This window comes from Mytilus edulis, chromosome 8 (genome assembly GCF_963676685.1).
Source record: "Mytilus edulis chromosome 8, xbMytEdul2.2, whole genome shotgun sequence".
Classification (NCBI taxonomy): Eukaryota; Metazoa; Mollusca; class Bivalvia; order Mytilida; family Mytilidae; genus Mytilus; species Mytilus edulis.
The window spans coordinates 61879929-61903588 of record NC_092351.1 but is presented as its reverse complement, the minus strand read 5'-3'; the positions used below and the strand labels follow the sequence as shown (position 1 = coordinate 61903588).

The following is a 23660-nucleotide window of genomic DNA, read 5'->3' as shown; positions in this document are numbered from 1 at the left end:
TTAGTTTTTTTTGATAGTATCCAGAAATAAATTTTGAAAAAAAATGAATTCCATTTTTTCCGTAATTTACTAATAAATCGGCTAAGTTGTTCTAAGTTGCCAGGAAACATAAAATTTACTCTGTGGTTAAAGTTTCTTAAACTATCCTGGATTTGTATCAAACTTGGACAGAAGCTTGTTTATGATAATAAGATATCTAGACAATAGAATTCCATTTTCCGTAATTGAATTATAAATGGACTTTGTTTTTCTGCCAGGAAACATTTGATTCACTCTGTGGTTAAATTTTGATAACTTTTTTTAACTATCCTGGATTTGTACCAAACTTGGACAGAAGCGTTGTTTCTGATCATAAGTTAGTATATAGAAGTAAATTTTGGTTAAAAAATCCATTTTTTCCGTATTTTACTTATTAATAGACCTAGTTTTCCCCCATTTAACATAACATACAGTCGGCAGTTAAATTTTTTAAAAGATTTATAAGATTCATAAAAAAATATCCTGAATTTTTATCAAACTTGTACAGAAGTTTCTTCCAATCAAAAGAGAGTGTCGAGAGGAGTATTCTTAATAATTTTTTTTCGTCATTTTTTGTTGTGTGTGCGATCAACAGGAACAGTAGGCAAGACATTGAGTACCGTGGAACCCTTACGATTTTGTTTCATAATTAAGCACACCCCTAAAAGCTTATAGTTATGTGCCTTCTTGAAGGAAGGAATTATTTTGTTTGTCATAAGGTCTTTAAAAATCTAGTTTTTTGCATATAGTCAGTTACTCCAAAATTGTTACGTTTTTAATCGATGGTCTCCAAATCTGCACAAATGGATTACTGTTCAGTCGATCATTCAAAAAACATAAAATGAAATATGGCCAATATTCCTACAATCATATAGTTTCTTTGAAGACGAACTACTTCTGTGATCCCAAGTTTGAGGCGCATTCCCAAATTGACCCATATTGACCTGTATTGTTCAACATCTCTTGAGCTATCTTCTCTGGATTGATTTATTTTGTATATATTTATTTATTTGTGATTATATATTACATGCCTTAAGAAAAATAAAGATGTTTCAGCACAATGAGGCATAAAAGGAGCGTTCATTCGCATTTATACTAACATTTTAATATTTTTATATTGATACTTGTTTTGCTATATTTATTTATTCGGATAACAAGGTGGAAGTGTAATTGATTTTTACCCAGAAAACCTCCACAGGTAACACTAGTGATGTAACATCTAGTGGTCACCTTCAACTACAATAAGAAGACACAGTTAAGTCGGTAAAAACGAAAGGAAGGCTAGACAAACGTATGTGCGGTCATAGATCAGACATTAATCTCAATGCTTACGACATTTTATATCAGCATTTCAATCAGCCCGATCATTCCATCGTTTTATGACAGTTCGCATTATCGAAAAGATATACCATAGCTCTAACAATCCTAATCTTTCAACGACTCTCCATAGACAAAAAGAGGACTACTGGATTAGACAATTTGGAACTGCGACACCTTATGGTTGCAATGACAAAATTGATGGTATAGGTATGCTATCTAGTCTTTCGTGTAACTCGGTGAGTGTGAATATTTTCAACTCGACTCCTTGACGTAGACGCAGTCATGGTCATCGTCATTATACATCATCTTCTTTGCATGATGTCTCTTTTAATGACTTGCTGCCATTTATACAAAAGCCGTTAGGTATTCATCACATTCACACGAAACTTTATTCATTAACCCTTTCAAAACTTCATTCTCTGTTCAATTTATGTTTGGAATTCACTATTTCAAACCTCTTTCAAACCAAAACAAACTTGAAGCTATAATTGCAGATATTGCAAGTCACAGACTTTTCAAGCCAGTCCGCTAGGAAAAGATGTAAAAGAGAAAAGATCTTTCCTAGATCTTTCCTTAATCTTTCCTATGCCAACAAAGGTCTCGATGGCGTCTATTTAGGCAATATCCTTCATCATAAATTAGTTCAATCAAAAATACCTCCTTATTTCAAATACCAGTCTGGTAAAATTTTTAATTACAAACACGTTTTGCAGGATCTCGATATTGTCGACTTCAAGTCTAAACCTCCTGATTGCACTTGTGCTAGTTCCCAATTCACATATAATCCGGCTGGCCACGTTATTATCGGTGACCACAACATTGTTAATAACACTTCTCTACGAAATATGTTATCGAAAGGTCCGAAATATCGTGAGCCTAAATCCATCAATTGTAAATACAACTTTAAAATTTTGATGGATTCAGTCGAGGATTATGCCAGACAATGAGCTAAGCGCGAGAAGGAAGACGTAGACACTCTTTCCGTTTAAGGTAGTGAGGTCGTTGATTCAATACAGAATAAGAAATTGAATAGGTCTACCATTGCCCATGCTTCGTCAATCTTTTAAGACCGAAATGTTGCAAAACACTTATCCTACCTCCATGACAAATATGTTGTTGTCCCCGCAGGTAAAGCCCAAACAAACATCGTTTTAGTTTTTGGCATTGTAGAAATAACACGTCAATACATTCAGCAATTCAAAATGTCGGCTTCCTTAGTTACGGACAAAGAGATAGAGAAACTTACGCTAACTGTCATCCAATCAGAACCATTGATACAAAATAATTGCATTAGAATAGAAGTTACCTTTTTTTATATAATCTGCTCTTTTGTACTAGATGCATTTATTCATTAATCAGTGAGTCTAAAAAAAGTAAAAAAGTAGGGTACATAGCGCAAAATATTTCATGTAGATGCTAATGGTAATATTTCTCTCAACTCTTCTGCTCATATTGGAAACTTTGATATGTATGATGACTCATTTCGAAGCTGAGACATTTTCACAATGTAGGTTAAATGTTCGGGGTACTGATTGAGATTATTTTTTTCCCATTATTTAGCAACAAAACCCGAAAAAACATTGTTGTGCGGCTTTTCGAAGTAAATATTCCCCCTTTTCACACAAAACATGTAATAGCTCACTAATTTGTACATCTATGTTTTATGGTCCCTTACTCTTTTAATTACCACCAATCGTGAAGGCGAGTCACGTGTTAAAAGATTGAAATATGTCTAATTCTTAGTTTAGTTGCATAAGAATATTGACCATATCTATGTCGAAAGAAGATTTATGTGTCATATACAACAGCACAACAGGAGGTAGTATAATTGCCAGTGAGACCACTATCCTCAAATAGATGTTAGCTATAAGTCACATGCAACTCTTAACTATTGATAAACTAAACTCAAATGGTTATGCCTGAATTTTCTTTTGAAGGAATATGGAAATTCGATTTTACCTGGTGAGTATTATACTATTGTAACTCCATGAATCGTATAGGTTGTTAAGTCAAGCTGATTATTCAGGAAAAAGAACATATTGTGATAGAAAAATAAATCAAACTGTTCACTTGAATATAACTTAACTTAACCATATTAGGCCGTGTTCACATTGAACTAAACTCGGTGTTGTGTTCGTGTAAATCACAAGTAAACTAAACACAATTGCGTTCCCATTGATAAAACTCAACGTTAAAAAGTAGTTTAAGTCATTTTTTGTCAACACACAGTCGATAGTCAATGTAGGCCTTGTGTAGGTTAAGTGAGCACAAATCTCGGCATTAAGGACATACTTTTTACCGTGTATAGTTAAGGAAGAAAAGATCTTTCAATAAAATTGATATTTATAAAAATTATTAATAAAGTTTTTTACAGAAATATTTGTCTAAACTTGATATATTTTTTTCGTTTTAAAAAAACTTGACGTGGCTTTATTTCATAATCTAACCCCTTATCAAGACTCAAAGATGCATCATTGCCGATTACAATTTCATTTGAAAAGGTCTTCTCAAATCGACTTGACGTATACAGGAATATTTGCCACTAGTCTTTACTTTAACAACGATTCACTCATAAAGGCATTACATTTTACTAAAAAAAGTGTGAGTTAAATTTATTGTTTGTCTATATAAAAAAGAAGATGTGGTATGATTGGCAATGAGACAACTCTCCACAAGAGACCAAAATCACACAGAAATTAACAACTGTAGGTCACCGTACGGTATTCAACAATGAGCAAAGCCTATACCGCATAGTCAGCTATAAAAGGCTAACAGTATCTCAGATCCGTTAAAAACACTTAAAAAATACCAAAAAAAAAACCAATATTACCAGCTCCCTTTGCCAAATACTCCTTGGAGAAATACCTTTTTAAAAGATGGAAATGTAGTGATCCCTTATATCTCAATCCTTTTTCTTCATCTGTAAGCACGCTGCTGCAGCCTACGATTTATTATGCGTAATCGAGACTTCTTTAGTATCTTAAAACTAATGCAAATCATCAAAATGACTTTCATAAAGGAGTTACCACTTAACTTAAAAAAGAGGGGGGATGAACGTTTTATTCCGGGTTTTTGTTTTCGATGCTGGTAATTAATTTTTTTTCCAATATTTAACACTATGATGTTTGGGGAAACTCTTGATTCTGTATAAAAAATAAAAATCTATCCCCCCTTTGTTTTAAAGTCAAATGGTCGTTCCCTTGCTGTTAGAAAAATTGTTCGAGAACTATGAATTCGGTGTGACGTAATTGACCTTTAAATGACATACAGTTTACAAGTGTGAAAAAACCAGGAAAATAAAACTGTGGTTCTTCATACCAAATTTATCAACGGACAAATCAATAAAGGGTAGTTAATATCATATCATACTAAAGTTCTGACCCTAAGTTGATAATTTTATCGTGATACTAGAGTCAACCATAAGGGTATATGATCACATCCCAACAATAACAATAAAAACCAAGGAGTAAACAAAGAGTCACAAAAGCAAAATACATTTACATCAACAGTTATAAATATAAAATAAGAAACAACACGTACTCCACTAAAATCCGGGAGGGAAATCAGGTGCCGAGAAGCGTTGGCATTTTCTGCACCGTATACGGCACCCGTCGTGTTATTTCTTTATTCACTTCGGTAACGATGGAAGGTTGTTATGACTGAGGAAGACAATTGGATATGATTTCTGTCATCTTTTTATCATGATGGCAAATTAGCTCATGATGGCGACCGTAATTTTTTTGAGTGATGAATTTAATTTGATTGATTCATAGCCCTGTCTTGGCAACATTTTAGAAAGCAGTATTCCTCGTTCAACAAAAGCAACGTACTTTGAACTAGCTCTAGAGTACAGTTTCAATTGAGACACATTAACTCCATATGCTAATTCCGAGAAAAGGTCTAAATATGAAGCAGATTTATCTGTGTCGTTAGTATCTTTAATTTCAAGTTCACTTGGATATATTAAATGTAAGTTATCACTGAATCTATTATTATTTAGTACATCATCAATATACCAAAAGGTGAAATTAAAAGCGTTTCTGTACAAGCCCGTGGATAAATTCTGCTTCACAGCAATACAAAAACAAAACTGCAAGAATGTGGACAACTTTTATTAATATAATTATGTTGATTTAAACCATTTTATTTTGACAAATGAAAAAAAACATCATTTCACTTATTTGTGTTGAACATTTGTTCTCTGGTAATGACAAATAGATAAACAATCCTGCATGATTTTTCTAGAGTTTAATTACAACCTTTTTCGAAGATTCCAAGTAATTATTAAATGAAAATTTTAAATGGAAAACAAATTACTAAAAATAACATTTTAATGCTCATTTCTTATCATTATTAAACAAGCTGATCGACGTGTTGCAAATTAGAAAAAAGCTAGCCCTGTTTGTTTTCCTTAACGAAATATGAAACCGTAATATCGAACGTTGTAACTTATAACAGATGTGTCAAAAAAGCAATACTATGTCCGGCAAATCGTAAAAGCTATTAACATTGACAAAAACTGTATAACTATCTGATTTCAGCTTTTATGGTGAATCCAGATAAAAATATTAGAGTAAATAGAATAATAATATAAGCCAAATCTATATTTTGTGACGTGCTAAAAGATCATTTAAAAAAAAGACATAAGCCATGCACGTCGTCACGTTCCTTTCAACGATAACATACCCACGCTATTTTCCTTTTCAATCTAATGAATTGTTATAAACATCAAAACAAGTATTCATTTAAATATCAACACAGATAAAAACAGGCGTTCATTTTCAATGAAGCGTTTTCATCAATTCATAAACATGCGATTCTATGATGAAGAGTAAATCTTAACTTATTGAAATTATCATTTTTAAGACTGGCAAACTAAAGCAAAATGAGGTCAATACTTCATCCTTAATGTAGTTATTTAAAATTATATAAATAATGGTTTTAAAGTTCAGAGCTCAGATAATAAAATCATAACAAAAATCATGGATTACTTTGGTAACACACCATGACGAAATGAGAGATTTTTTTTTTTTTTTGTATCAGTGTTTTTGAAATTTTTGCTGCTCTCGTTGACGTTTTGTTAGATATGTTTGGAATTCTCTAGTTTTATTAATATAGTGTCTAGGTAAATTTTCAACTAAAGTTCGTTTCATAATCTTATAACATACAGTTCAAAAAGTAACTTTTGTAAATCATATAAAGTCCTTGTTATTTTTTTCACAGTTTTTTTAAACAAAATGTCAAATTATGAAAAATCTCAACAACAAAAATTTGCCCGATAAATTTTGATTTGATTTCTTACCAACAAAAACCCAACAAGGTCACGGATCATTCTTTTTTTTTTGTCGGCTTAGTTACTGCATTTGTATTCCACAATTCTCTTTCAAAATGCTTATTGTTCATGTTGTTTCGATTAGAGGATCAAACATCCTGAAGCTTATTCCCAACCATGGAGAAAAAATACAAATTTTGAATAGAAAAAATTCATAAACTTTCTTTTGACGATTATTCTTACATGTTTATTAACACGTTCGTATGACTTAAAACTAGTCAGTGATACTCGAATTATATTTCCCAAATTTATATTCAAATTGTATAAGTTTATACAATCCACAAATGTGTATCAATGGTCCTTCTCGTCTTCTGAACTCATCGTTCTAAAAAAAAAAAACACATGGAGTTCCTGCGATTATCAATGTTGCTATTCTTGCATCTATTAACTACATGCAAATGTAAGATGAAAATTAAGATTCTATAAATATCACATTGTTTTCTTTTAAATATATCTGTCCAAGTACTAGTATTTTTCTTCGTTTGATTTAAAATTGAAAAGCACTTCCTGTAGTCCTGCATTAAATGTACATTTTAAGGCATGTGTAGCACCAATAACTGAACGATAAATAACATAAAGAAAATAAAGAAAATAAAGCAGAGAAATATCAGACAATTTTTATATAATCTAATAGATTAATTTAAGATTGCTGATAATGCAATACACAATACGTGCAATTTCGTTAAACGACTTTTAGGTGCAAGAGGGAACAAATAAGGGTACTGTACATTGATACATAAAGATATGAATACATTTGTGTCTATTTTACTTGCTTAACCACACCCAAACAAAACAAGTCTAACTGTCTTGTATGTAAGGATTAATATATGCATAATTTTTAAAACTACCATTTTTATAATGCAATTCAGGTCTTCCTGCTGAAGTTAACAAATTTGATAAGAAATCAGCCCATGTTTTCTCTAGTTTATTGAAAGAAGAAAGCTATTCTCACTATGAGTCAAGACTTATGCTTGCTGGCGAACAGGGCACTGGGAAGACAACTTTAGCCAGATATCTTGTCGGAAAACAGCCTACCAGATTAAGAATTTCAACCGATGGGATAGAATTATACAATGGTCTTTCATTTATGGACCGTGAATCAAAGGAATGGCTTGGTGGACATCAAGGTAAAATTCTAACTTACAATACAAATGCTAGGAAAATAAATATTGAATCTTGTCTGACAATATTGAAGTAACGCATCAGTTCAAGACTATAACTTGAAAAAAAACTATATAGTGGGTATCATGTAAGATGGCCGTAATGATACGCAATTAGTCAGTATACTACATTATTCAAAATCTTTCAAGAATGATGTATATTCTTTCATTGCTGTCTTTTGCAAAAACATTTATTTTGTATACTTCTGAATATATGACAAATGACAAAATAGTTTTTACGAACATGTAGAAGGAATAACAAGACTTATATGCATGTTATAATTGTTGGGCTTGTTTTCTTAAAAAGCAAATAATTAAAACTTTAGTGTCGAATAACATAAAACAAGGGTACAGATGATTACCGATGTCCAAATACAAAGTAAGCAATACATAATCGTACATAAAAATACAAAGTGTACATTCCTTTCTACTGGTGCATCAATGCCCCATCCTCTGCAAATACATATTCCTTTGTTTGATAGAAAAACTTTCTCTAAACTGACTACTTCGACATAGAACTTGTCTATATAAAAATTGTACACTCTCAAAACATTTGGATATCAATGTACGTTACTAGATTTGGCTCAAAGGCACCAATATCGTTGATGAGTATACTGTTTTATTGTTCAATGTTCCTATACCTTTCAGAATCAACACAACTGTTTCTGTTTTGTCGACATTTTCTTGTCTTCAATGTTATTTCATTCTTTTATTTCGATTTTCAACGGTTATGTGTCTTTAATGTGACAACTTGTTCGACATGCCCATGTCTGTAGTTACGTTGTGCATATCAAGGAACGTACTATATGTGTAGCTGGTAAAGTACTTATCAGGTATTTTGTTATGGCCAAATGTAACTTCGTTCTTTCACATGTCCTCAGGGAGATTTGCTTTGCCTGTATTATTCTTATTGAAACGGGAAATCACACCATTTACTAAGATAAAACCATAATTACCATACGATTACTGGTAACTTATTTTAATTTTGAATAAACCTAACATTCTTAACGTTTGTCTATTTAACACTGTAACGGTTGGACATCTTTTTTATATTGGTTTTGAAAACGTAAATTAAAATTCAGTAATTGGTAGATATAATCATACATCTTGATATTCAACATGTTCAAGTAAACGGTAATGACACATCGGTTTATTTTGCTTTCGTCCACACAGGTTGTCTTCAAATCAAGAAACAGTCAAAATTCTTTCATCAGTTTAAACACTGATCGCAGTAGTCTATGCATAGACGCCTGACTAGTTCAACATAAATGCACATGAAATATATTCACTAAGTTTGATGTTAAACTAGAATGATGGAAAACACACACAGCTTGAGGAAATATGTTATATAGTATTTTATAACTTAACAAAGTAGCAAATAAATATTTAAATATTCATAAATGTAATTGGATCAATTTTCAGCTGCAGTATGAAAACAATATTAAATGTCGCCCTTTTCCTTTAGCCTCATACAGTAAGGTTTATCAATATCTGACATTGTCTGTGTATTTTGTATATGTGCACACCCATATAGTTTATTGACCTCAGATATACGACTGTAGCTATTATTGACGGTTCTGAATTAACATTTAAAACATCGAAATAAAATGAAAAGCACGCATTTAACATGACATCATAACTATTTAATATGAGTTGATATATACAAATATACACCACGTGCTACACTTGTAAACAAATTAATATGCAAATAATATATCATGACTAGAGTTAATGCTGTTATATAACTTTATTGCACATATCAATTTCAGATTTCTCCCTGGAAGAAATAACCGTTAGCAGATCTCTTTTGAAAGAAAACAAACTAAGTATTAAAAATGTTAAATTAGATGATACAACTCCATCCAGTCAAGATGTACCAGTCGAGGCACAAACGATATCAATCCCGAGAAGCAAAAGAAACCTACAACATAAACCAAACGACACATTGTCGTCCAATACACCACCTGAATTGCCAGAACATGAAGGTTTGCTAACTAATTAACGTTTACTACAATACCGTGTGATGACCTGAAGAAGTAGTTTAGTCGTTGTTTTGTTAAGTTGAGTTTCACTGACGTACATCCCCTATATTTATTTTTCAATTCGAAGGTTATTCTTTAAGAATTTTGCAAATTAAATTTTATTCTACTGAGGAACTTTTTTCCTCTCTGTAAGTTAGTCATTTCCAGTTGTGACATCATGTTACCTTTTTGATTTACTTTTATCACATCTTACCTGACTATTTTCAAACTGTGACGGCAACCTACTTTGTGGTAATTAGGAAGCTTGAATGCGTATTGCTACATTATATTGATCCTCATTCAAATTAATTTGGTCTGATCAATAACTAAGATTCGTGTCTTTGGATTACAATGATCTCTAAATTACAAACAAAAGAATAAAAATGATACGGGGAATGCTTCAAGGAGACAAAAAACGACAAAAAAGCAGAAATTTCAAGTCTACAATTAGAAATCAGAACGAATAAAATATTTTATGTTTTATCTTACTTCAAAATTTGCTGGTTATAAACATAAAAGAAAAGATGAATGAAACGAAAATCAAAAATCTTTTTTTCACTTGAGATTATTTGTATGCAATTACCTGTTTTTTCGTTCATTTTAAGCATTATTGTTTATATTGATATAAGTGGTTTAGCATTTGCAATGTGACAGTGCTCCATATACGTTCTCTAGAAAGACAAAAGCACTCACTACATGTATTTGTTCTTCATTATACAAACTGATCACATAGTTTTATAACCTTTTGCATGATGTCTATATGTAGTATTAACATTTACTAAAATATCATCATTATCGTTATATCTTTATACATCTAGAATAACTGCTTTTGATATCGAGTTCAGTTATGTACACACACGTGTCATATATCGGTGTCGGATATTGTAGTTTATTTATTATTGACGGTGAACGTAATATATAGCATGAACGTGTGTGTACACTGTGTAAGCCCATTAAGATATTTTTTAGCCAGAGAATTTAAAATCCGCTGTACCAATATTTCATATTATCTGTATGACTCAACTCGCTAATTATTTCAACCCTATAACATGATGTTTCTCAGAAATATGTTGCCTTTTTAACTAATAGCTCCGCCCGGAATATTATAAATACATCAAAATTTATCATAACGTTTCGAACTTCGTCATTTGATATCCCTCTTAAATTAGGTAAGCTATGCACAATATCACCTTTCCAAGGCAGACACTTGTAGCTTAATGTTTCTTGGTCATTACACCACCTCTGTACCGTCCGAGCAAATATTTGCATTAGCAGGACTGTAAGTTACGTAATAAAGTTACGAAATCATCTGATCACAGAAAAAAGCTGACAAGATACATGTAGTAATTCGAAATCATAACACTATTTGTTGAACCCTTTGTCGACCACAGGCATTTGGCGAATTACATTACAATGTAAAGCATTATAAAACATTTTTTTTTTAACAAAACCATGCATTAAATAAAATTACAATTCTATTCCTTATTAAAGAAATGCATTAAATAAAAATTACTTTATCAATGTAGTGCATTGAATTTCACATTACATTTGTGTTTTTTTTTTCTTATTATTTTCTATTCACTTTTTATAAAGTGAAAAGAAAAAGAAAACATTTTTAAAAACAACATGAAGTCATCAAAGATTCTAGCATATATATGCACGAACTGTTTAAAAAATCTATACATGTAAACTGTCTATATACTTTTGTTTCAAATATTTACTGAATATTAGTTCGTATAATTATATATAATAAACATAGAGCTTAATTAAATACCAATTGTCAAAATAGTGAAAATTTTGATTGTAAAACAAACTAATTAGTGTTTTAGAACAATGTTCAATAATCTTTTATTCAATCATTACAAGGTTTTCTTTAACAACCATGAAATACAGTAAATGCTTTTTAAATATTCATCTTTTTATGCAGGAAAATGTATAAGATAAAATGAAATAAGAAAAAAAAAACAATCTGATATACAGGAGTGTAATTGGTATCTATGATGAGTTTATTTACAACCACTTGGTCGATGCCACTGCTGGTGGAGATTTACTTCCCAGAGGGTATCACAAGCCCAGTAGTCAGCACTTTTTGTGATATTGTTATATTTATAAATTAACTGTTTACAAAATTTTGAATTTCTGAAATACTTAGGCTTTTCTACCTCAGGCATAGATTACCTTAGCTGTAGTTGGCAACACTTTTAGGAAATTTGGATCTCAATGATCTTCAACTTCGTACTTATTTTGGCTTTAAAAAAAAATTGGATTCGAGCGTCCCTGATGAGTCTTTTGTAGACGAAACGCGCGTCTGGCGTATATATAAAGTTCAAGCCTGGTATCTATGATGAGTTTTTTTGGTCATTTTAGTAGTGATTTATGAGAAGGATGAAACATAAATAGAAAATAGAAAATCAATATTCAAATGATAGTGGTCTTAGTTAATCATGAAATCTAAAATTCTGCTTTAGTAAAATATCCATCAACATGATAAAAATATATAGTATGTGAAAAAAGTAATGCAATATACTAATACATAGTATAAGTAGTAAATTATATATTAATCATGGTATACATACCCTGGGACTAATATCAGGCAATACCTTTCATCATAAATTAGTTCAATCGAAAATACCTCCTTATTTCAAAGACTAGTCTGTACCAATCATTTCTTATACCTATACCAAACCTATTGCAACTAAAATTTTCAATTACAAACACGTTTTGCAGGATCTCGATATTGACGACTTCAAGTCTAAACCTCCTGATTGCACTTGTACTAGTTCCCAATTCGCATATTATCCTGCTGGCCACGTTATTACCGGTGACCTCAACATTGTTAATAACACTTATCTATGAAATGTGTTATCGAAAGGTCCGAAATATCGTGAGCCCAAATCCATCAATTGGAAATACAACTTTAAAATTTTGATGGGTTCAGTCGAGGATTATGCCAGGCAATGGGCTAAGCGCGAGAAGGAAGACGAAGACACTCTTTCCGAATGGATTAAGGCAGTGAGGTCGTTGATACAAATCAGAATTAAGAAACTGAATGAGTCTATCAATGCCCATGCTACGTTAATTTTTAAATACCAAAATGTTGCAAAACACATATCCTACTTCCATGACAAATATGTAGTTGTCCCCGCAGATAAAGACCCAAACAACATCGTTTTTGTATGTAAATCTCGGAGGCCGTGTTTTCAACAGACTGTCGGCATTCCAATGGGAACAAACTCTGCCCCTTTACTTGCCGACGTGTCTTTTATTATAACGAGGCTGACTTCATGCAGGAACTTCTTAGGAAGAAAGATAAGAAGTTAGCAATATCCTTTATCTTTACTTTCCGCTATATAGATGAAGTTCTTTCACTAAAAAAATCAAAATTTGGTGACTATGTGGAACGCATCTATCCCATCGAACTAGAGATAATGGATACTACAGATACAGTTAAATTCGCCTCATATCTTGACTTACATCTAGAAATTGACAATGAGGGTCGGTTGAAAACAAAACTTTACGACAAAAGAAATGATATTAGCTTTCCAATTGCGAACTTTCCATTTCTAAGTAGCAACATTCCAGCAGCACCTGCTTACGGGGTATATATATTCCAATTGGTACGATATTCCCGTGCTTGCATTTCCTATTATGATTTTCTTGATTTAGGGTTGCTGCTCCCCAGGAAGCTATTAAACCAAGAGTTCCAAATGGTGAAGTTTCAATCATCCCTTCGTAAATTTTACGGACGCCATAACGAGTTTGTTGACCGTTATGGAATAACCGTTTCACAAATGATATCGAATATGGAACTACCGAATTATACTATTTACCGGATTTGTTATAACACAAGCAACACGACGGGTGCCACATGTGGAGCAGGATCTGCCTGTCCTTCCGGAGCACCTGAGATCACCCCTAGTTTTTGGTGGGGTTCGTGTTGTTTATTCTTTAGTTTTCTATGTTTTGTCATGTGTACTATTGTTTGTCTTTTTCATTTTTAGCCATGGCGTTGTCAGTTTGTTTTAGATTTATGAGTTTGACTGTCCCTTTGGTATCTTTCGTCCCTCTCTTATCTAGTCTTGGGTTATAATGTTTAGGGCTTTAAGAACTTAAGACAACGTCCCGAAATACGTAGAATATGTACAATTATGTGTTTCCATATAGGAATGTTTTTTTTTTCCCAGCGAGTACTCGAGTTGAGCTCGATAAATCAAACGATTACTCGATAAGTAAACCATCACCGAGTTTACGATCCTAGTTCTGACATATCAAGATACATTGTAATTAACATTTAAACATATTTAATCATATATATAAATATAATCATATAAATAAATCCACCTGCAGAATGAAAAACAGTATTTTGTATTAAGCATAAAACACACAATCACTGAATAGTATAAACATATATTGTATGGAGAAAGACGGAATTTCTCGTAATGTCTAAATTACAGTATTTTTTAAGAATTCTATGTGTATTTTAATGACTTCTTTATAATTGTAGGAGATAATGACATTATGACATAATGTAATATTTAGAACTGTAAACCATTCATTACCTTAAGAACGTGGATGTCATATAATAACAACAGAATATAGAAGAACTGTAATATCTGTATTACGCAAGAAATAGGCGATACATAGCATTACATTTTGAAATGCCCTGCTATAGAAATCGTATTGATAAAATTTGTTTCCATTATTTTATAACATCAGACAAATACAACTGAATGTCCCTTTCTGTTTGGTACAAACGATATTTGAATATCCTGTGTAAACGTATTAGAGTGACAAATGGGCTTTCTTTATATATATATATATATTCATATATTTCTCAGTTTCTTCTCTTTTTGTTTCGTATTTGCTTTTGCGATTTATTTTCTTCCTATGTTTGTATTGCCTTTCATATCAATTTACCCAACGTTTCACCAAAATCACTGTTTGTAAAATTATTATGTTTATTCTTCTATTAATTTTATTTAGCGAATATAGGATATGGGACAGGCATACAAGACAAACTTCCTAGCTCAGATACGCAGTTAAGTTCATTGATTACGAACAGAAAAAAATCATATGGATCTAGAAATAGGAACGAACTACTCCAACCAGACCTTTTATCAGAAAAAGAAAATAATGATTCGATGAATGCCAGAGACCGTGGTGAAGCTTTAATTAATAAAGAAAAAACAATTGATAACTCAGGTGGTTGTCGTCCGAAGTCAGGGTTCACTGGTGAGATGCATATAGAAACTGTTACTAAACCTGGAGCCATCAGAAGGCTTAAAAACTTTTTTGGAGTTGACAAAAAAGTCAAAGAAATCAAAGTGTCAATCACAAAAGAAAAATTCTTAGAAAAGTCTTCTAAAGTTGGGAAAAAGCAGTTGCACAACAAAAAGATAGCACCAATAATCATCTGGGATTTTGGAGGACAGGATGTTTTCTATTCAACTCATCAGACATTTTTAACATACAGAGCTATATACATGATTGTATTAGATGGAAGTAGAACACTAGATGATCCCTGTCTGTCTGAACAGTATCTCCCAGGAAAGAGTGAACATAAAACAGCAAGAGGTATTCAAATACATATATTTTGTTTGAATAAACACCTTTGTAATTAAATAACTGTTTATAGATACCAAATTTCATTTAAGTGTTCAAAATATGTTTAAACAAACATTTGAAATTCTAACCATCTTCAGACTTATATTCAGTATTGCAAGATTTACAAAAGCAAGTAGTTTAGATATAAATCTTGAAGGGTGTGTTTGAATGTCTTTAGTAACTTTTACACAATCAAGTTAAGCTATTTGTTTTATTTCTTCGTACAGATTATCTGTTATTTTGGATCAACACCATTGTAACATACTGTAAAGGAAGTATTCAGGGATTTCCTAAAATTATGGTAATTTTAACGCACAAAGACCAGGTAAAAGCTGTAAGTATGATAAAATACGTTAGTTGTTTTTCGTCAATTGGAGTGATGGAAGGTTTTGACTGTGATTCATATTGTTGTTACGTAAACAAATAAATGATTTAAAAGAGGATAATGTGTAATTTCTGAATGTTATCAATAGTTAACTGGTTAATATTAGTGCAATAATGTCACGTTAGTGGCTTTACTTTAAACCAATATTTACCAAAAAATAAACAAAAACGGATCTTAAGGTGACTCGGATGTCTTCCTCCATCTTAAATTTTGATTTAATAATTGAAAAAACTGATAACAAACAGTCTTGAACTTTAATGACGTGAGTAAATGTCGAGAGTAGTATGTAATTCCCCAGTAAGATTTCTCTTGTTAGTATAGAACATTATGTCTTTTTTTATATAAAAAAACCTGATTTTTTTTTAGATTTACTTTTTATGCACCTAGCCACATAAGGGAAGGTAGCTCATATATAATGGGAGATAACTCACATAAAGTAATTTTGCTATTAGAATGTGTTGTGAATTTACCTATTTCAATTGTACCCAGAAAACAAGTTTGATCTTATTCGCATTTGAAAGCATATTATCTTCTCATATTGTATATTTTCTTCCTATGGTGTATTTTTCCTTTTAGCACACACAATTGGGTTTCTCTATACGTTCTATACAAAATCGGACAACCCGTAGTATTAAAAAAAAAAACTGTCAACCATACTTTTTAAAATATATTTGAAAAAGGCATGGTGTAAACTACATTTAAACAAATTTTTAAGATATATACTAAGAATTTCAATTTAGACCCCATCTATCTTTAGTCATTTTGTTATATTTATACCTACTTGTTCAGTCTTTGACGAGCAGTATACAATGTATTTAATAGAAACGTTTCATTTCATAACTGATTTACTTGTACATACTTAATATCGTGCATTTCACATATGATGAGGAGTATTATATAAAACAGCAAACATGATAACTAGGATAGTAACATGTTTTAATTTTAGAATTCTACACAATATATTATTTTTTATATATGTCAAAACTATTGTAATGTGGTATACACACAAGATTAACAAAACCTTATCAAACATGATAAGGCTTAAATTAATCTACATGATGCCTTTGTTTGTCGGTCACTAGCATATGAACATAAACACATAAACAACTGATAAACACTATGAACGTTAGAAATGCATTATGATATAGTTTCACTGTTTTAGGCGTTACTCCATGATAATTACTATACTATAAATTTGGTTGGGCACCTACAATTATGCCTTGATTTCTTATGTATTTTAAGGTATTATGCTTAGAAATAACATTATGTTTTTAATCCGGGTATTTATAATGAATCTTTCGATTTTGTTTTTATAATACAATTTCATTATAACCATTTTGAAATGGCCCTTATGTAGGCACTTGTGTGATTGTAACTATAGAATTGCATACAAGTAAAATATTAATTTGATAAATGATAATTTTATTAACAAGAAATTCTGATCAAATATAAAGTGTTGCGTAAAAATATTGTGTTTTTTTAGCATGATGTTGAAAAAAGACGACAGGAAATGTTTGCAGAAATCAACGAGATGTTTCAACAAACGCCTTTAATGCAACACTTGGTGATTGAGGATAAAATATTTGTCGACGCTAAAGACAAAAATGACACAGAAATGGAGAAGATAAAGGAGGTTATAATCAGAGAATCAGAAAGGCAACCAACATGGGGTGAACTTCTTCCAAAATGTTTTATACCTTTAGAGTTAGAATTTGCATCGCTGATCAGACGCAACATTCCTTTGATTACCTTAGAGCATTTAAAGAAAGTAAACGCATTGCAGCCTATAAGACCGTTGTCAGAAGAAGAGTTGAAGGTATTTCTGAAATTTCAACATTCCATTGGCAAGTTATTGTACTTTGATGAACTTAAATTGGACGATCGTATTATTTTGTCCCCAACTCTTCTCATAGATGCATTTAAATCAATTGTTACAGACAAACGCTTTTGTAAAGGAGACAGAAAAAGAGAAGAAATATGGGATGCTATGGGAATGAGAGGAGTGGTATCAAAACAAGCAATACAAGAAGTTTGGAAGAGAAAAAAGTATATACAATTTTACAAAGACAAAGACTACTTATTAAATGTCATGACCCATCTGGATATATTGGTAGAACCAAAGAGATATGATTCTAACCGAACGCGTATACCTGCTGACTTCTACTATGTTGCAAGTATGGTACGGGGTAACGATGATTCCGGATACCTTCATTCCACTGGCTTCACACAACGAAATATTGCCATTGCCTTTCAATCGACATCTTTGATGATACCACCAGCATTATCTTTCAGATTTATCAGTTACTGCTTATCTGTATGGGCGGTGAAGACATATGGTGAAGCCAATGCGGACATGCTGTTCCATAGATCAGGGGTGTTCACAATTGATCCTTCCTTGGATATGTATATTCTTTGCGAAGATGACAAGATAACTGTCCGTCTTATTCATGCCAGAACAAACGCACTCATTATGAGGGATCTTGCTTCCAGCATCAATGAATGTTTAACATCTGCCTTAGAGAAAATAAGTCAGCTGTATATCAGAACAAGTAGCGATCAGAGTCAGACAAATGATGAGTCCTTTGTTACCAGTGTTTGTTGTAGCTCACCAGATAAGCCATGCATCATACCATTCGAAAATCTTGCACATGTCGGCAATTTCTGGAGATGTTCTACTCATGGTATTAAACACAACATACATATGATCAAATCGTGGATATCAGGAAAGGTAAGAATCGTACCAAAATTATGTTAAAAACGGAAAACAAATCCAAATCTGATTACTGATTTGGTAAAATAGAATCTGAAATATCCAACTAGACATGCAAAAATACTCAAGTCTTGAAAGATTCAAAACATAAAATTAAAGATAATTGTGAAAACAAGCCAATATAAAATGACAATAACATTCTTGTATTATTCAAACATATAAAGTTATGTATATTTTCCTTATTATTTCAATTATATATATATTCCTGCATTTAAGTCTATATTCCTGCAGTTAAGTCTGCAGTTAAAATGTACGTATATATTCCTGCAGTTAAGTCTATATTTCGTCAGTTATGTATGTCAATATAACCCTAATATCTAATTATTTTATTCCAGTATGCGATGCAGCAATACTTATGTGTTTTTTTTTACTTCTAACAGGATGAAGACAGATGTGAACCAGGATGTCCAGGTATTGTATTCTAAATTTGCTATATAGCGTTATATTAATGTTACCTTTCATATAATGCTTCAATTGTGGAATGAGTTTTAAAATGTTCTTATTATTTTTTTAAATGTTGATTTATTACTTTTAACGTCTAAAGCACCAGATCCTTATGTATTTAGTCAATTACGATATACAAATGTAATCAATCAACTTGAAGATGGAAATTTGATGCGCATTTGATGTCGTTAAAAAAAATCCCGCTTGTTTGGAGGTAATGCATTATATTACACTGATATATGTATGTTAGAAAGTATGTCTGACGTTTCCATAGGAGATGGACAATGCATTTGTGAATTCTATAGTATTCGCCCGTCCTAGAAGTTACGACTTTCTTACAAGTACGATTACATTAAGTTCAAATCATGTAATAAATGTAAGCAATGTATCATTATATTTTTACAAACATTTCTTATGAAACAAATAAAGATCTGTAAAAAATTAGTAACATCTCTATGGAATTATTGTTCTATTCGCTTTGCCGTAAGAACGCAATCGGAAGCCTAAAGATAGAATAGTACATACAGTTCGATAAAGAATCATTGAATAGCAATCGTGTATTATTGTTGAATAGGAAGATATCCCATAGCAGATTGATATAAAAAAAAAATGTTTATTAGTAGTTGACATACAACATTATTTTCCTTACCCAACGAATGTCAGTTATCAACCATATTGAATAGTACATAAACAGTGCTTATCATTTTTTTTTTTCAATTTTCATATTTATAATTTCGTAATCCAACGGACTACTTTCATTATAAAAAATATTGCGTTTTAAAAACAAAAAATCAGACGAACTAGTCGCTTGATGTGTATCAAACAAGAATTATTCGTAATAATATATTATTAGTAATATGAAAAAAAGAAGTAGTTGTATGATTGCCAATAGGTCATATCTCCACATTAACGGCTGTAGGTCATCGAACGGTCATCACTAATGAGCAATGCATATCCCGTGTAATCTGCTATAAAAGATCCGGAAACGACAAATGTAAACAACTGAAACGAAAAAAAAAAAATGACTTGTTATAAAAAAAATAATGAAAAATTAAAAATGTGATACATGTATAAAGTAACAAACAACAACCGCTGAGTTACAAGTTATTGACTTTAGACAGGCATATACAGCCTTCCCCTAAACATAAGACATTGTCGAAACAGTAAAACATAAAAACATACTATAAAATAAAAAAATGATTTACTCATCATATTGATAAAAAGTATGTACATGTAAGGCATAGAGAGGTATTTTCACAGTGATGAAATAAGAATTTTGATCGTTTGATAAAATGAAAGATATATATATGTACATGCAACTATTCCCAATCAGATAGCACACAATCAATTGTAGCACGAAACCCGGACACAGAAAATATTTTTTCTAATATTTGAGTTTAATAAAAGGAAACAAACCTGGTTGTCTTGCCAGCTAAACCTCTCACATATTAGAACGTCGCATAACATTTCATTATATTGAAAATAATGTTTGAACGAAGGGTAAACAGAAAAAGTTTTGTTATAATCTTAATCTCTTTAAAATAGCTAAAACGCAATAAGTTAGACCACAAAACAGACAAGAAAACAAAAAATACCAAACCACAATAACACAATAACACAATGACAGGACGTATAAGAACAGAGCCAAGTCATAAGTTTCAAAATAAACCAAAAAGACATATAAACAAAGCACATACGCAAAAATGAAAGAAATATACATCATTTTACCATAGAACAATAACACAATAATGGGAAGTATATGTACAGAGCCATGTCAAATAGATATCACCAAAACAAACTAAACAGAAAATAAAAAATATTCATCCAGACAAATATCAGAAAACAATAACACTTCATAAAGGTGATAAACAAAGTCAGTACCAAGAATCTATATTTCAAAAACAACATGAGAAGTTGATGCGAAATATGTATCTACAAGGGTTTGGCCTAGGTGGGGCAAACTAATATTTCAAAATAAAAAGCGTCTTGTTGTCATAGATTCTGGTAATAAGATTCTCATTTATGTCAAATTCGAGGTATTAGTCTAATAACAACATGAATAAGTTGGATGAAACCGTGTCTTTTGTTTATGTAATTTATAGTTTTAAGGGATACATGTATGTATAATTACTTTCATTTGTTTCCAACTCTGTCTTGTATTGTTCTGGTCGTACTATTGCAAATATGCAATTTCATGACTGCATCATGTGTTTCTATCAGTTTGCCATAGTGCTTTCACATGGTAAGGTTAGAAATTAATGGTAAACCCTAGTTATAAGTGTTTTAATGTCTTATCTTACCGTTTTAATTTATTGAGATAACTGCACGACCCGATTTTCAATTAACAGTGGTAAGATTATCGTTGCAAAGAATCCTGCTCAAACTTTTGTGAAGGACCGATAGTTTCTTACGAATTAAACGTCTCAATAAACTGTTTGCAATGAAATCAATAAAAATACTGACCTACAACCGGCAGTTACTGCATGCTCTTGCTAGACCTTATTCTAAAAGACAATAACAATCAAAACCAAGGAGTAAACAAAGACTTCACAAAACCAAAGGACATTAACATCAACAGTTATACATAATGAATAAGAAACAACACGAACTCTACTAAAACCCGGGAGTGAAACAGGTGCTCCGGAAGGGTAAGCATTTTCTGCACCGTATACGGCACCCGTCGTATTATTTCTTTTTTCAATTCGGTAATGATGAAAGGTTATTATGACTTAGGAAGAATATCAGATATGATTTCTGACATACTTTTGTAATAATGGCCAATCAGCTCATGATGGCGACTGTTACATTTCTTTAGTTATGACCTTAATTTGATTTATTCATAGCCCTGTCTTAGCAACTTTTGAGAAAGCAGTATTCCTCGTTCAACAAAATCAACGTACTCTGAGCTCGCTGTTGACAATGTTGACTATTTTATTTTGATGTTTGCATTCAACACGTGTTATCTCTTTATGACAGTTACAAACGAAGAGTTTTTGAGAGAGCTACCATCAGACCGACATCTACGACGGTTGTCATTAATGTTCAGCTTTAATGAAGTCAGAGAATTGGCAATACATTTAGGATTGTCGGTAACAGACGTCGATAACACATTACACACAAGTGATCCAAAGATATGGAACTTTGAAGTTATTCGACAATGCAGGGATAGCCATGCAGTGACATTTAAAGAAATCAAAGACGCAATAGAAGCAACTGGTAGAGGACACATTCATAAACTTTGCAAGGTAACCATTTGTCATGAAACATTAACAGAAACATGTTCTCTTAATTTAGTTATATCTATAAATGTTGTGTCGGTTATGAAAAAAATACAAAAAAACTGTGTGCTTTTATTAGGTCAAATATGAAATATTACTATCAACTTCTCATAGTATATCTATTAATCAAATATGAACAAATTGAAGATAAAAGCTTAACACAACAATAACTAAACAAACCTTAATGTAAATGGAAAATTACCCATGTGCTGATTTAAAATTATGCTATAAACTCTAATTTCAATGTTTTTTAAATAATTCTTTGTTATTTTGTAAATGCAAAATGTGAGAAGGAAAATTGTATGTATGTCAAAACGAAATAACGGCGGTGTCATATCTGTGATAAAAGTATAACATATTAAAAAGTAGCAAACCATCCAAAAATTACATTGCATAACACTGTCAACAGTAGTTTACCCATGATTAAAACCATTACATACATGTAGGTTCAGAAGAGATAAATCAAAGTTAAATTGAACAATTTGCGATTAAGATAAGCATGTTATGCTGAAGTCACGGCTGTATCAATCTGTAATAATTTTTTTTTACTAATAATTGTAATTAATGGCTATTCCTATTTCAACTTTAAATACGACTTTGTTGTTTTCTTATAAATTTGTTGCATATATAAAAATGGTAATTGTGTATGCTTTATACATGTAACTTTTTGTTTTAATTACCTTTATTTATGTTTTGCAGCTTGTGAAAGGTGATTTTATAGGTTTTGGTAAGTTCTGTGTATACAAATATTTATACATGGTCAAGAGGGATTTTTTTCTTTTATCAATTATCATGTTTTGTACTTTTCACAATCCCGTCAGTTTTAGATAGGTGACACGAGGGTCACAATTCCTATATATAGTTAACTGTATGATTTCAGTTCATAATTTATTTATGCAGTGTTATGTGTCCTAAGTCTGCCATTTAGCAATAGAGTGTTTTGTGGCCTTTATCTTGAAGGTCGTACATTAACCTATAATAATTTACTTTAATAAATTGTTATTTGGATGGAGAGTTGTCTCTTTGGCACTTACACCATGCACATCTTCCTATATCTATTTGGTAGTCTTATACTTTCTTTTAAGTTTTCCCAGCTCTAGGACTAAAATCATCGTTCCCTCGTTCGTTTATTAGTTTGCCGACAAATATATAAGTCGCATGGTTTGCCAGTTGTTCTTCATACCTAGTTTGCATCTTAAAATTAAAAAAAATTATAAGGGGTTACAAATGTACAGCTTGTAGTGTAAAGTAAAATTACAAAAATTCTGAACTTAGAGGAAAATCAATTCGGAAAGTCCATAATAACATGGCAAAATCAAATTAAAAAA

The 23660-nt window shown here is 31.5% G+C and overlaps 1 protein-coding gene across 2 annotated transcripts in view; it reads left to right on the top strand.

Annotated features, from left to right (window-relative positions):
* LOC139486028 (uncharacterized) overlaps positions 1-23660 on the top strand; it is a 308560-nt gene that overhangs the window by 47605 nt on the left and 237295 nt on the right. The window contains exons 10-18 of one of the 2 annotated variants that reach the window (XM_071270718.1): positions 3276-3300; positions 7540-7797; positions 9600-9815; positions 14835-15425; positions 15683-15789; positions 17324-18568; positions 18991-19021; positions 22031-22299; positions 23032-23059. In XM_071270718.1, coding sequence (XP_071126819.1) covers positions 3276-3300; positions 7540-7797; positions 9600-9815; positions 14835-15425; positions 15683-15789; positions 17324-18568; positions 18991-19021; positions 22031-22299; positions 23032-23059 — 2770 coding nt within the window. The remainder of the gene's footprint in view (positions 1-3275; positions 3301-7539; positions 7798-9599; positions 9816-14834; positions 15426-15682; positions 15790-17323; positions 18569-18990; positions 19022-22030; positions 22300-23031; positions 23060-23660) is intronic. The other variant, XM_071270717.1, reaches the window with a different exon arrangement.